Below are 15,512 nucleotides of genomic sequence, written 5' to 3' on the forward strand. Positions count from 1 at the left end.
GTAGATATTTGTATATAATAGTATTATAGTTTGTAAATATATTTAGCTTGATTCTGTATGAAATCACTCTGAAATTGGCTGAAACTCCAGAGGGAGGCAGAATTGACTGCTCGTGCTCTTTAGAGGAAGGTCACCGTAATTTGAGGTGCATTTAGATGCTTTTGCTGCAACCTTCAGTGTGATCGCAGCAGCAGGCTAAAAACAGCACCTCCAGACCATTGCCTCCCACACACTCGCTCACTTCCAGTAGTATGATGCCCTATTTTGCAGATTCATAGCTCAAGCAGCAACTGCAGGCAGAACAAAATACACTGTAATAAATACAAGATTGACCCATAAATTAGAAATCTTTTTCTTAGAGAAAAGAGAGAGAGAGAATCACAATACAGCTGTCTGGATACACAATACACCGTTTTTATGACACAATATTAAATGTTTGAGGAAATATATAAAGCATAGCTTTGATTTTTTATTTAATTATTTATTTATTAAATTGGTTATTTCATCCTATGTCTATAAATTAAGAAAGAGATTATAGAGCACAAAGGCTTGACTCTACCTACTACTGTACCAACAATTGAATTATTATATTATTATTGGAATCTGCATGCTAAACAAGCTTGGCTAGCTAGCTAGTAGTTTAGCTAATGCTAATGCAGAACTTTATTATCTTTTTTTTATGTAAAAGGTGAAACATGACAGCTTTGTGCTGTTATAGGAAAAGATCACAACTCTAAGTTTGATGAAGTGAAGTTGATGAAGTGTTTGATTCCTGCTATGCCATAAAACTTTGTGAAACAGCCATTAGCAGCTATAAACACTTACAGGACTGGATTTAGTGGACGTTTGACTCTTTTTGGCTGCTTTTTTGGGATGTATGTTAGGTCATTAAAGAGAATAGAGGAGAGAAGGTTTTTGCCTCAATTCTCTACTTTCATTAACTGGTACAAATTAAGCATATTTTCATTCACACATACGTACGTAAATCCCAGATACTTACAGGCTTTTTCGAGCAAACTAATAGATAGCATGTTATTAACACTTAGTAGTTACTTAGATCTTGTGTTTTCCCATCATTCTTTGAGACATTTGTGCATATGTCCTAAATAGTGCTGAAAAGTTCTTAGTTCCACATTTTTATAGCTGAAAATATTCCTGAAACACATTAAATTTGTTTATATTAAAATATTTGTGACATTCTTAGTGATTCTGGAGAGAATTCTTTGATTGGTGCAGTATTTGGTCCTAGTCTTAAGACTACAAGACGGCAAGCACAGTGGCGTTAATGATGTCATTAGTACAAACTTTGGAAGCTGATTTATCTGGTTTTTTTTTTAGTAGACTGTAAAGATGAGGAGGTTAAAGCTCTTCTAAAGCTCTGCTGCATCATTATCTTCAGGTAGAGATTAAATCTAACTGGTGTCACTACTAAAATTGGAAACATCTATTTCCAAATAAATTTAAACCAAAAAACAACACAGAATTTATTCATAAAATAATTTCATTATAAAATAAACCATTTGCACCACCGAAGGCCATACAGTATATTAATTGGAAATCTAACTGTCCTTCAGGGTGGATTGTCCCCTGATGGGTTCTAGACTTTACATCCAGAGTTTGTTAAAGTTCTTTCATAAGAACAAAAGAAACATCAGTGCCATGATTGTAAGTAACTGTGGCAGAGAAAAGGCTTCCAGGAATCTATATTTTATACTCACTGCAAAATTACATTAGTAGATAGTAGGCCAGTAACAGTATGATCTCATCCTCATGGTCATAAAGTCTGAAGGTCTGTATGAGTGGGTGTGTTTTAGATGAATAACATCTTTCTTGCAGACACTCTGGGCACCACACTGGGCAGAAACCTCACTACACCCAGTCCCCAATAAGACCTGACATTGCCTTCAAGTCTAATTATGAATATTGCATCCTACATGATTTGCTTTAATGCTTTATGATATTCTATAGTGAACGAGAGTACTGATGAGTAAACCCTGAAAATAATGCAGTGTCCTACAAAATTGCTTTACATCCTCCAATAGATTCAACTTTTGTCCTAATAAATTACTCGTACAGCGTAAACTATTCCACAGGCAAAACCCGAGAGAAGTGACAAAAGATTCGAATCTCTCAGTTGTAAGTGAAGTGTCATTGTTAGCCTTTTCAATGGCATGCACATCGTAGCATTGCTAATCCCTCCAATTCAGCCTTGCTGCTTGCTTCCTATTCAATCTGTTTCACTTCCACTCTCCTTTGTGTACCTTGATTGCTCTTCAAATTGCTTTTCCATGGCACGTTAAAATTTGACTGTTTCCACCAGGTGTCTCAGTGTCCAAAGCATTTTGATGCCAAGCATTATTCTTTTAAATTTCTGCTTTGGCAAAGACTGAGCATGGTATGCACTGAAATAAATCTTGAGGTTGCAATCAGTCCTTTGAGCACATTTTTGATCAGTGATATTGTAATGTTCACTTTTCACAATAACAATATAATGGGCTGTATTTTTGCAAGTGCAATTTTCTGATTAATGCCAGTGTGTGTGTGTTTGTGTGTGTACGTGTGTGTGTGTTTGTGTGTGTGTGTGTGTGAGTATGTTTATGTGAGATGGATGCTAGACAATCTTTAGCCCTATTTTTAGCCCCTTTTTTTTTCAGGGGTCAAATATTTATGTGCTTTGGTAATCTGTTTGAAATCATACAAAAGACTGTGACATTTAAAGTAAACGAACATCCTGTCTATAACCTTACCTCAAGAATTTTCTTTATTTATTAGCACCACTTGAACAGAAATAGGTGACATCATGCAAATACTAATTGTAAATATAATTCACTAAGTAAGGCTACTAATTAAAGTTCCTCTGCTAGTAAAGTGAAAGGTTATATTGGGGACGGGGTCTGTTAGCTGGGCTATTATATTAACCAGCATTTAAAGTACAGTTGAATTAAAACATGAGATGCCAATCCATCCAGCTACACATGCTTAAGTGATGCACAAAATCTTAATCTGCCTGTTTTGATACCAATATATTTATTAGTCAAAGTTGTACTTTGCAGTCATAAACTCAGAAATTGTCAGTGTTTTACGTCCTGTTTTTCATTTTAATGGCTTTCTTCTGATGCTTAATATTCAGCCCCACTCACAAAAGATCGTTGTGTGACACTGTCATTCACTGTCTTGAAGCAGATCACAATTTCGCAGATACATTCAACTTTCCACCTTCTAAATGAGATGTGTTTGTTTGAAATGTGATCAGACATAATTAGTGTATTCATGTATTAAACTGAGAGCATGGTGGCTTAATGCTTAGCCAGATTGCCTCACACCTCCAGGGTTGGCAGTTTGACGTCCTATGTGCTTAGAGTTTGCATGTTCTCCACATGCTTCAAGGGTTTCCTCCAGGTACTATGGTTTCCAAAGACATGTGCTGTAGGCTGATTGGCAACTGTAACTGTGTGTGTGTGAGAGAGAGATAGAAAGGGAGAGAGAGAGAGAGAGAGAGAGAGAGAGAGAGAGAGAGAGAGAGAGAGATTGTGCCCTGTAATTGGTTGGAAAACCATCCAGGGTGTCCCCTGGAAAGACTCCAGGTGCCCTGAGACCCTGTATAGGATAAGCACTACAAAATATCGATAAATGGACGAATGTATTGAATCAGAAACATCTTGGCATTAAACATTTGGCAATAAACAAAGGTTTAAAATAAAGACTTGTTTTAATTGTAGGGATTCATAGTATATAGTCTATATTGATCTTTGACTCTTTACACATATACTCTTTAATGCATCTTGAGCTTTGTAATAACGACTAATAACAGTAAACTAATATAATTTATGTATTATAATTTGGACTGCCATTTAGAAAGAGTGTGTTTGCACTTATGCCTAAATCTCTAAAGGAGAAAACAATAAATATGTTTGGTATAAGATCTATTTGCCAACTGACTAATAGAAACCCATTATATTATTAGAGTTTTGGAATAAAGTCAAAGTTTGTTAATTAAAACGTTATTTAATAAAGCAAAATAAAACATAATAAATTCTATTTCTTTTTGTTTCTCAGCTGGCAATCAGGTAAATGGGATCTACATCAAACCCAACCCAATGGTAGAGAAGGACGACAACAACAACGATGAGTACGACAACTATGATGAGCTGGTGGCTAAGTCTCTGCTCAACCTGGGCAAGATTGCCGAGGACGCTGCATACCGAGCCATGACGGAGTCTGAGATGAACAGCAACTCCTCCCACAGTGCTGCAGAGGAAGAAGAGGAGGAGGAAGATGAGGAAGAGGAAGAAGAGGATGATGAGGAAGATGAGGAAGAAGATGAGGAGGAGGAGTGTGACAGTGGCTCTAAGAAGGGTGAGCTGAGCCTTGATGTAGATAGTGATGTAGTAAAGGAGACTGTGGACTCTCTGAAACTCCTTGCCCAGGGTCATGGAGCTGTGCTCTCTGACAACCTTGAAGAAAGGGCGTATCAGGAAGATGGAGTGAAAAATGAGGACTGCAGCAGCATGAATGGCTTTGCTGGTTATGGGTGTAATGGTAATGGTAGCAGTTGTGCACAAAACAAGGCCACTAGCAATGGACAGATGGTTGAGGAAAGCGATGAGGAGGTGTGCTTGAGCAGTCTGGAGTGTCTGCGCAATCAGTGCTTCGACTTGGCGCGCAAATTAAGTGAAACAAAGCCGGCAGAGCACCTCAGCCACATTCAGGAGGGGCACCAGGACACTCTGTTGCACCAGGACATGTATGGAGAATGCCATCAGCAGCAGCACTCAGAGGAACGCCGCATCCTGGAGCGCAACTATTCGGACATGGTCAACCTCATGAAGCTGGAAGAGCAGCTCAGTCCACGCTCCAAAGCTCTGTCCAGCTGTGCCAGGGAGTATGATACTTACAGAGATGAGGACACCACGTCAATCACCTCGGACCGCTCGGACGACGGCTTCGACATGACCAAGGGTAACCTGTCGCTGTTGGAGAAGGCCATAGCACTTGAGTCTGAGCGGGCCAAGGCTATGAGGGACAAGATGGCCTCAGAGGCAGCCCGGAGAGACAGATTGCAATTGCACGAAGAGAACCATGGCCTGAGACTCAGTTGTGCAGAAGAGCGTAAAGCCAGACTGCATCATGATGGTCTAAAGAAGCCCTACTATCATAAAGGTGGGTGAGCATTTACTCATGTTAGAGTAGTTTGGATACACTGTCAAATACCTGATGGCGGTTTGAAGGTTTGATTTTTTTATATTGCTAGTAAGCAGCTAATCCATTCAGTCCCAATTACAGTATCTTGAGGAAACATACTGGGTAGACCAGAGATTCATAAAACACATCAATATATACAGTACCATACTATATGCATAATTGGTGCATCATATAAAACAAAACAACAAAACAAAACAAATTTCATCATCCAAAGATACTGGAGCACATTTAGTCACACTAGATTAGAATCAAATACTTAATATTCCTTGTATACAAAGGTCCAGCTGAGCAACAGGCATAAACAAAGCTTAACAACTGATGGTTAATTTATTGGCTACATGTAATATTCTTTAAAGTGTTTACGTTTTGTGTCGTAGTGGTGCTAGCATTAAGGCCTTAGAAAAGATGATCTAGAGGGAATAGACACTTCTGTGTTCTATGACTATTGTACAGTATGTCTTGTAGCTAGTCTATGGTCTGATGAGTTACTGTCTGCGACATAATTTAGATAAATAAAGTATTTCTTTCATACATTTTTGGGCTATGCTAGCAATTTATTTTTACATGTTTTTGGTTTAGTCACCTAAAATATTGTGCCAGTTGACCTTCCTGTGTCACTTTTAGATAGATAGATAGTTGCTAATGGCTAGCTGGAGTTTCTTAAATCTTAGCAGTCTGTAAGCTTATTGAAAGCTAACGCTAAGGACAATCTCCTCAAAAATGGCATCACAACCTAGTTATAAAATTGATCTGTTGGGTTGCTAAGGCATTCCTGTACCGCAATGTAATGCTAATTTATATTTCCTGTGTGTTGATGAGATTTGAACATAGCCTGACTGCTTGCTACTTTTTTATGAATTCTATTTAAATAAAATAGTATGCAGTATAATAAATACCCAAATATGAGAAAACTTTTAAACACATTAAAATAACCAGTAGCAGCAGTCATGGTTACGTCTCTGTTGCCTCTCTAACGAGTCAGTTAGGTGTTGTGGTGTACATGAACTTTGACAAACAGAAGGTGTTGCTTTTAGTAAGTGTTCATATGATGCAAAAAAAAAATATGTGTAGAGCTGTTCTTCCCCTCCCATCCCTGATGCAGATATCTAAAGGTGATGCTGTAAATAATTCTACGAATAAATGAAAAAAAAAAAAAAAAAATTAAAAATAAATAAATATTTTATTTAGTGGCCTTGGGAACCATCTGAATTTTCACAATGATTTTGTGAGATATGTTTTTCTTTTTGATCTCAATCGCAGTTATAGCATTTTAAATAATAAGCATCCACATCAGTCTCTGTAGTCTCATTTCCTAAAGTAAATGTCAGTCACCACATAGAATAAACCCAAGCCTCAACGTCAATCTTACTGAAGAGGCTGAGTTTGTTTAATTCATTCATTTTGATTAATTCAGTAAGTTTTATTCTTCTGGCTAAATTCCCCAGTTTTTTAATCAATATTCAAATATTACAGCGTTGTCCACAGCCATTCTACAGCGTGTGTGTGACAGTGTGAGCGCATCACAGATATTTCGACAGCTGGTATTTATACTGCTTACAAACTGAATCTATGAGGCTTATGTCTGCTCATCTATGGCATGTAACAAACCGGTTGTTCGAGCATAACGTTCACTGCATGGGTTATATGTTCCTTTACATACTGTACGCAATAAACAAGATGGCTGCCGCTGTGCACATAACCAGAAATGAATGCTACAACATTTGTACAATATCAATGTAAATAGTGGGGGATTTATAGCACCATGTGACTCAGAACCTACAACCGACTAAACAAATGAAGGTCTCAAATTGTATAATTATTCGAGTCAATTTGAATAAATTTTATTTGTATAGCACTTTTAACAGGAAACATTGTCACAAAGCAGATTTATAGGAATATAAAAATCCAGAATATAAACTTTAAAACTCAGTAACTTAGATTTCAAGTGTGAGGAAGAAGCCTTGACCTCTATACTTCCCTTCTATAAATGTACACTATATAGTCAAGTGCAATCGTTTAACCAGGAGCGACTTAAATTAAGGAATTAAATATGAGCATCAGCATAATTTCTGAATTCATTATTCAGTTTTAACAAAAATCCTTTTCTGTTGAAATGATCAAACATTCAATGATGAAGACTTGAGTGCAACTGCACTCCAAAACCGTGTCCATGGTTCATAATTATGTACTATGCTAAGTCTTTAAGCACTAACAGCTTACATTTACATTATTTGGCAGACCTTATCCAGAGCAACTTACATTATCTTTTTTTATACAACTGAGCAATTGAGGGTTAAGGGCCTTGCTCAGGGGCCCAACAGTGGCAACTGGGTGGACCTGGGATCAAACTCACAGCCTTCCAATTGGTAGCCCAACACCTTAACCACTAGGCTACAACATGCTTACTTTGGTTGACTGATTAATTTTGATTAGTAAAAATTTTTTAACGTAAAGTCATAGTTTTTGATGTGACACCAAAGTTTTAAAGACAAACAGAGCTTGTCAGCCTGTCTAATTTCACTGTGCATGAAAATGCTAAACATTTAACAGTTTGAATTGGAAATATCACAGACCGTTATTGTTTTGTTGAAATGCTTTAAAGCTTTCTTTAAGTAGAAACACTAAAAAAATGGTGTTTTGAATGTAACATATATAATAAAAATGCCCATCGTTAATTTAATTTGTTAATGTAAATATAACTGTTGGAATATTTACTCATTTTTTTTTTATTTAGACAATAGTTTAATCATATTGAGTAGAGAGACTTAACCTAACTTTACTTAACTTTACTTAATCTAGAGCGATATAACAAAGTCAAGAAATAGATTTTTTGTGTAAATTGAATAAGCGAATTTTAATCACGTACACATTACTAAAGCTAACGGCATGTTTGGCTGTGACAGTCAGTGGGATTTACTTTTTAAGTACATCTTTAATGAGAATGTTTTGAAAGTATATTACAATTATCAGCAGTCTATTCTGGCATTATTTCAAAGACTCACAAAATGTATCCGCAGTAATTACATTATCAAAGTATGAATACAAACAATTTTTTTTTAATTAAAAAGGCATTTATTTAAGTTTATCATCACATTAATATTTTTAACAAAAGCCTTAAAAAAAACCCACCCAAATTTCAAAATCAATTATATAAAGTTTTAAATAAGTCCAAGACCACTGCTTATTTTTTTACTCTCTTCAGTCCTGTGTCTTTTTTTAATTTTTTATCAAATATCCCATACATAACTGTCCTTTTTGTAATATCTCTGTTTAGTCCTATTTTCTCCAAATCACTGGGTTTTTCTCAGGTCACCTCACGTGTCTATTCAAAGCCTTTGTAAAATCAGGCTTTCTAGTTCAAGTGGTAACATTCTCTCACATACACACGCTAGTAGAAAGAACTCAGTGTGACCCAAGAAAGAGCATTCACATCCAATTTGAGTACCGCCATCCCTGCAGTGCATGCAGCAGCAGCTTATGTTGTTCAAATAGGGCAGTGTGGTTACATCAGCGTCTGGGCCTGTCAGGCATAAGTAATGACAGGGGCTGAAACGACAGCAAATCTCTTCCCCAGAATGCATCCTGTATTCAAGCCACCTATTTATAAACCGAGAGAAACCCAGAGCTCTTGTAGAAAATGTACTGTACCTTTGCTGGCGAACAAGCCTTACAGTCATGCAGTGGAAATAGTGAACACCAAATTAAACCGTGTCAACTATTTCGGTCTGATTTACAACCTGCTAGTACAAGACTGAGCGTTATAGCTGAGTCCTGGAGAATGTGGAATATTATTATATAGATCACATACAGTTAAGCTGAAAGTAACACTGAAAGTATTACGGAAATCAATAATACAGGATCTTGGTTCACTCACAATAAATTCTTGGTTAACACATGTCTAACATACGGCACTATTAGTCTGACATTTCCACAAAGAAAATTGTTTATTTATGTTGGTCTCATTATGCCAAATTATAATTCTTGTTATCACCCATTTTATATGCTGACACAGACGAGGGATATGATCACGGTTACGTAGCTCTTGATGAGATTTAGTGGAAGACCATTTCAGCCTCCACTAAAGGACGTTGAGTTGGCATACTGGGCAGGCTCTATCAGAATAATGTCAGAATAATGAGGGATGCACAGCCATTACGTCATGATAACATCTCTCCCCAGCGTAGATAGCGGCAGAGACTGCCTGACCAGGGGCCATTATGATTTATAAAAGTGTGCTGGGCTGACAGTTATGGAAGGAGTTCCTCCTTAAAAAAGGCACGAGGCGGAGATGGAAATTGAACAATATCAGTATGACCGATAACGAACGACAGGACCACTGACTGCACATTAATTATCCCCAGATGCTATGGTAATGGGGGCCATTTGCTATGCAAAGCATGGCCTGTCTCAAGCCACAGTCGATATTCAGTGCTGTCTAATGTGCCTTACACTCCTCTACTCACTTCCTCTGAAAAAAAAAAAAAAGCAGGCTGTGTGTCAGTTTTCATGACATGACTCGATATGGATGTGTAATATATTGATATACCAACACTAAAGACAACCTGAGACCTGAGCTCAGGTCAGATTTGCACAGTAGCATATGTTGTATATGTACTAATCGCCTGAAAGGAAAATTTTAACTAGAAATCCTAAACCACTAATGAACAGCAATTATTTCTGTTTACATCATCATCATGGATGGGATATAAAATAGAGTAAACATTCAGTAAAGACATGATGTTGTATGTTAGGCTTCATTCATTCATTCATTCATCTTCTACCACTTATCCGAACTACCTCGGGTCACGGGGAGCCTGTGCCTATCTCAGGCGTCATCGGGCATCAAGGCAGGATACACACTGGACGGAGTGCCAACCCATCGCAGGGCACACACACACACTCTCATTCAATCACACAATAACACACTACGGACAATTTTCCAGAGATGCCAATCAACCTACCATGCATGTCTTTGGACCGGGGGAAGAAACCGGAGTACCCGGAGGAAACCCCCGGAGGCACGGGGAGAACATGCAAACTCCACACACACAAGGCGGAGGCGGGAATCGAACCCGACCCTGGAGGTGTGAGGCGAACGTGCTAACCACGAAGCCACCGTGCCCCCCTATGTTAGGCTTAATAATGCATATTGCTTGAGAATATATTGTGCAAGGAAAAATTGCTTCAAACTCAAGCACAAAACCGTGTGGAGACGGTGTGATGAGACACACCTCTGATTTTGGGCATACTTCTCACCACACCGGGGCAGCTGTCTAAGCAGTGTGTACGTCTGTAGTTATTGATATCCGATGTATTGACTACTCACTATGTTTGTGTAACTCAGATCTGAATATCTTAACACTCATTCCATGTCCAAGCACTCACTCTTTCTTAACTCTGTCTTTCTCCTTCTATTTGTTCCCACTGTCTGGTCACATTTTGATAGAAAACACAGTGTGATACTGGTTAAGAGGTTACACCATGCTTAAAATTTTGAACAGACTTCTCCCGGTTTCTCTCTCTCTCTCTCTCTCTCTCTCTCTCTCTCTCTCTCTCACACTGTTTTAGTACCAGTCCAAATTTCCCTCTTCTCTAAAGAAACAACTGTCCTGCATTTAATATCAAATTATTCCTAAAGAGATAGAAAGATTGTAATAGCTAAAAAACAAACAAACATAATATACATATGCATTGATTAATATTTCAGGTGAACAGTGCATCACTTAGACATGAAGCAAAAAAAATTTAATAAAATTATATGTTTTATTTTATAGATTTGTCTTGTTGAGAATTATTTGTATATTGTATGTTTTATTGAATATAAAATGATGAAATTGATCATAAGTGTGTGTGTGTGTATGTGTGTTTGTATGTGCCTGTGTAGATTCCTCAAGGTCGGAGAAGAAAGAAAGTCGATGCCCAACGCCGGGCTGCGATGGCACAGGTCATGTGACTGGATTGTATCCTCACCACCGAAGCCTGTCTGGTTGCCCACATAAAGACAGAGTTCCTCCAGAAAGTAAGACACACAAACACCTTATACACCGTCACCTGCTTCTGTGGCTTGCTGCTTTGTACCTTTGCTTGTTTTTTCTCTCTGTGACTCTGTTTAGATTAGATTTGCCCTGCTTAGCAGCCATACTGTGCTTTTCACTTAATGTCTTTTAAGTTTCAAGGCCTTTTTCTAGTGGCATGGGTTTCTTTTTGCATGGATTCATTATTTTCCTCTTCTGTGGTCTCGCTTGTGCATGCTCATTTGAAATTCTATGCACAATTATTTTGTATAGAAAAATAAATAATAAACATAAATATAAATTTATAAAAATAAATCCTCATTACGATTAAATCTAAAACGTTGGAACGTCCTGTACAATTTGTAAGATGTAAGATGAAACTTACATATAAAAACAACAACAACAACAACAAAAACACGTTCTGTTGAAATTGTTCTCTTATTCATTTATTAGGCAGGTTACATTTTGATTGTTTTAATAATATCCAGTTGAATAACTGCTAATAATTATGGCTTTGGTGTCTAGTTCACATCTCTGCTGTAAAGCTAGTAAATAGTAAGGGTGGCAAGCTTTCTCTCGCTCACTGCTCTCATTCACCTTGTGCAAATCTCCCTATAAACTATCTTTTACACGATCCATTAAACCACAGAGAGGATCTCACGTTATGCTAGCAAATGACCCAGAAGGCAATCAAATGAGCTGACAGCTTTAATGACAGCCCAGAAAATTAGTTAACATAAAAAGATTTGCCTATAAAGAGTCCAGATGTCAAGAGGTGTAATTTAAGCAGTCTCCCAGTTCAGGAGATACCAAGTGAGGACTGGAATGACCTTAGACTCAAAGCATATGCTTTATCCTCAGATCAACCTCACAAGTAAATGCTGTAAAGTACTTTTATTGATTATGAGAAAACTCATTTCTTTTGTCACCAGAAGTATGAATGGAAACATGACAGTGTGTGCTGTTATATAAAATCAAATAATAAAAATACAATGGTTTTGTGATGAAGCGTGTCACGTCAGGCTTGTTTTTTTATGACACTTTGTACATTTTAACCATTTATTGTCGCATATCACTTTGTGGAACTAGCCGGTTGGCTAGTTTCTCTATCTTGTATTTCTCTCCCTTAACGTATGCTTTAACAATAGCGACTTCTTCTATAAATAACAACCATTTTTAAGAATTTGTTTATTTATTAGTATTAGACCATATGCAGTGTCCACCATGCAAGTCCCCGTAATGGAGCCGCTACTATGGAAACAATAATGTATTAGAACAAGCACCTTGATATAAACTTGTGTGATTTGCCTTGCAACTGCTGCTAGAGTTAACGAATCATTATCTTATAACCAATCAGGATCGAGATCGAGAATCCTTCAGTATGTGGTGTAAAGCGATATAATACTGAGAACAACAGGAAGAACTTTCCTAATACATAATTATTAAAGCTTTTGTGCGATTTTGCATGAGAGATTTTAATTAAATTGAACAAGAGAAATTATTTTACAGAGAATAGAGTTTTTAGTAACAGACTAGAGAAAGCCAACCTAATTTAGCCATTATTTGCAGGAGATTTCTTTTGCAACGTCTCTGCACATCACGAACTGCAGACAGAATAAAGACACAGCATTAATAATGCATTGTCCACTCTTAGAGATGAATGTGTTATAATATGTCAGTGCTTCACTGTTTGTGTGAATGTGTGTGAGTGTGTCGGACAAACACACCGCAGGCCGTGGCACTGGCGGGACGCTGTGCACTTCGGGCAGGTTATTGAGCACACGTTGATATGGGAGAGCTTCTCTACAGCTGCTCCATTGCACATAATGCATTTTTTAGCAGCGACCTGTCGATAGCTCGACATGCTCACAACAGGTCACCTTTCAGTCTACTGGATATACCACAGGGCAGGCAAAGAGCACACAACAATTTATTCACAGCCTCAAAAAAGTGTGTGTTTGGGAATGTGTGTGTGTATATACCAAAACATGCTAGCTCATTATTTACCAGATACCTGAATCCATTATTAGCCTACAATACACATGTATAAACCCTCAATCCTTCATACAAACTTGCATAAATGTACTTAAATAATTATTTATTAGGGCTGTTACAACTGATATAAAGACTTAAGTAAGTTATGAAAATAAGAAAGTTAAGTGAGTCGAGTAATACACTTTTGCTGATAAATCTGCTATGTATATCAGTGTTGTAATGTAACGGAGTACAAATACTTCGTTACTGTACTTAAGTAGAAATTTCACGTATCTGTACTTTACTTCGCTATTTAAATTTGTCAACTTTCACTTTTACTCCACTACATTTCCTAGATAAAATGTATACTTTTACTCCGATATATTTCCACTAAGCATCTTTGTTACTCGTTACTACAAAATAAAATCAGAAGAAATGTGTGCGACTGCAATAAGGGAGGTTTGGCGAATCACTGCTCCTAGATTGCATTACGCAGCTCCGCACGCTCTATTTCAGCGTAATGTTGCCAAATGAGGAGGAAGCACAACTTAAAACGCCATGCAAGCACCTACTGGAGGACCCCCCTTTATTGTATACGACCACCCCGACGATAGTGGTGAACTCGGTGAACAGGGTGAAGAAGATAACGTTATACACCCCTGGCCGTATTTGCAAGAAATGTTTATGTACATTAGAATGAAAGATTCTTCCTACCGGATGAAGTGAAGTGCCTCTTATGCCTACAGAAAATCACTGAAATTTTACTTTTTACTTTTACTTCAAATAATTAAGTACATTAAATATCAGAAAATTACTTTTGATACTTAAGTACAGTATATATCAGATACTTTAAGACTTTTACTTGAGTACTATTACAGTAAGGTAACTTTCACTTCTACCAAAGTCTTTTTCTAGTATGATACTTGTACTTTTACTCAAGTATTGCTTTCTAGTATAAAGTACTAGAAAGCAATACTTGAGTAAAAGTACAAGTATCATACTAGCACATCATACTAGCACATTTTCAGTGGCATTTAATTGTAAAAAAAAGTGCAAGAGTCAAAAGTTTGGCATAAGCGATAATTTGTGTAGCATTTTATGTAGCACTGGTAGAGTGTATTTCTGTGTTGATTTATGTAGCTCTGTGTTTTACGTATGTATGTAGCACCATGCTATCAGCTATATATGGCTGAAATGACAATAAAATCTTCTTGACTAAATTTGAAATGGTCACAGTTAGCATTTTACCTAAAAACAAAAGAGCAAGAGCTTAACCATTTTCAACATTAACATTTATGGTCACATTAATGAGAAGTCCAGTGTAGAATTAGCAGAGACAGAAAACACTGCACTCAACATTACTGAATATTATAAAAAAAATACACTGCAGAGACTTGACTTGACATGTTAGCAGTCTATAAGAGGATGAGTTCAATGGCGTCACTGGTATTAACATAAAATTTGGAGCCTTAAATCCCAGTGGCACCATTATTAGCAGGATTTTGGACAGAATTGTGAGTAATGGAGCAAACCGTTAACTAAAGTGAAAATAAACGGATACGTCATTATAATACATTTTTAAAAATGTCATGTCTGAATTTCATTAAACGTGAACCTTGTACACCGGTGAACATCACACATTCATTTTAATAAGGCATTCAGGCTGTTTTTCCTTCAAAGGCAGGAGCAAACTTGTGAATTTCTGTTATAACAGTGACACAGTATAATTGCCATAGATATTGATAACAATCAAATTGACAAAGATTTTAAATCGATTTTACTTATGAGATAGAAGATGGTTTATAGTGTTGTACACTTAGAGTATAAAGAAAGAGAAAGATACAAACCAGTTCAAATATGCAGGTATAAATGTTTATGTAAGCTCATATCAGTGCTTATGAAGAGCTTTTGTAGATAGTCATGCAGCTGTGAGTACAATCGCCCAGTTAAACATGGGGAAAAAAGCTAAACAGTTTTAAGGGATTGAAGAGTTGCCTCACATCTCCAGGGTTAAGGGTTTGATTCAAGCCTCTGACCTGTGTATGGAGATTGTACAGTATGTTCTCCTCGCGCTTTGGGGATTCCTTAGGAAACACCAGTTTTTTCCCCAGTCCAAAGACATGTGTTGTAGAGTGAGTGTCATCTCTAAATTATCTGTGGTGTGTGAGTGTGTGTGATTGTGCCTTGTGGTGTCTTTGTGCCCCGTTGTCCCCTTAAAGTTTCCATATAAGTGCAACAGAACCTAGACAGATGGATGATTATCATATTGCTCTCTAATCAATGAGTGGCATCAGAAGCAAGAAGAATCCAATTTGTTATTTC

At 37.2% G+C, this 15,512-nt stretch overlaps 1 protein-coding gene across 3 annotated transcripts in view; it reads left to right on the forward strand.

Moving 5' to 3' along the window:
* The window catches only part of myt1lb (myelin transcription factor 1-like, b), a 106,556-nt gene that overhangs the window by 50,865 nt on the left and 40,179 nt on the right, over nt 1–15,512 (forward strand). For all 3 annotated transcript variants that reach the window (XM_060880028.1, XM_060880030.1, XM_060880029.1), the window contains 2 exons: nt 4,057–5,160; nt 11,087–11,221. In XM_060880028.1, the coding sequence (XP_060736011.1) occupies nt 4,057–5,160; nt 11,087–11,221 (1,239 nt within the window). The remainder of the gene's footprint in view (nt 1–4,056; nt 5,161–11,086; nt 11,222–15,512) is intronic.

The sequence above is a fragment of the Tachysurus vachellii genome, chromosome 10 (genome assembly GCF_030014155.1).
Source record: "Tachysurus vachellii isolate PV-2020 chromosome 10, HZAU_Pvac_v1, whole genome shotgun sequence".
Classification (NCBI taxonomy): Eukaryota; Metazoa; Chordata; class Actinopteri; order Siluriformes; family Bagridae; genus Tachysurus; species Tachysurus vachellii.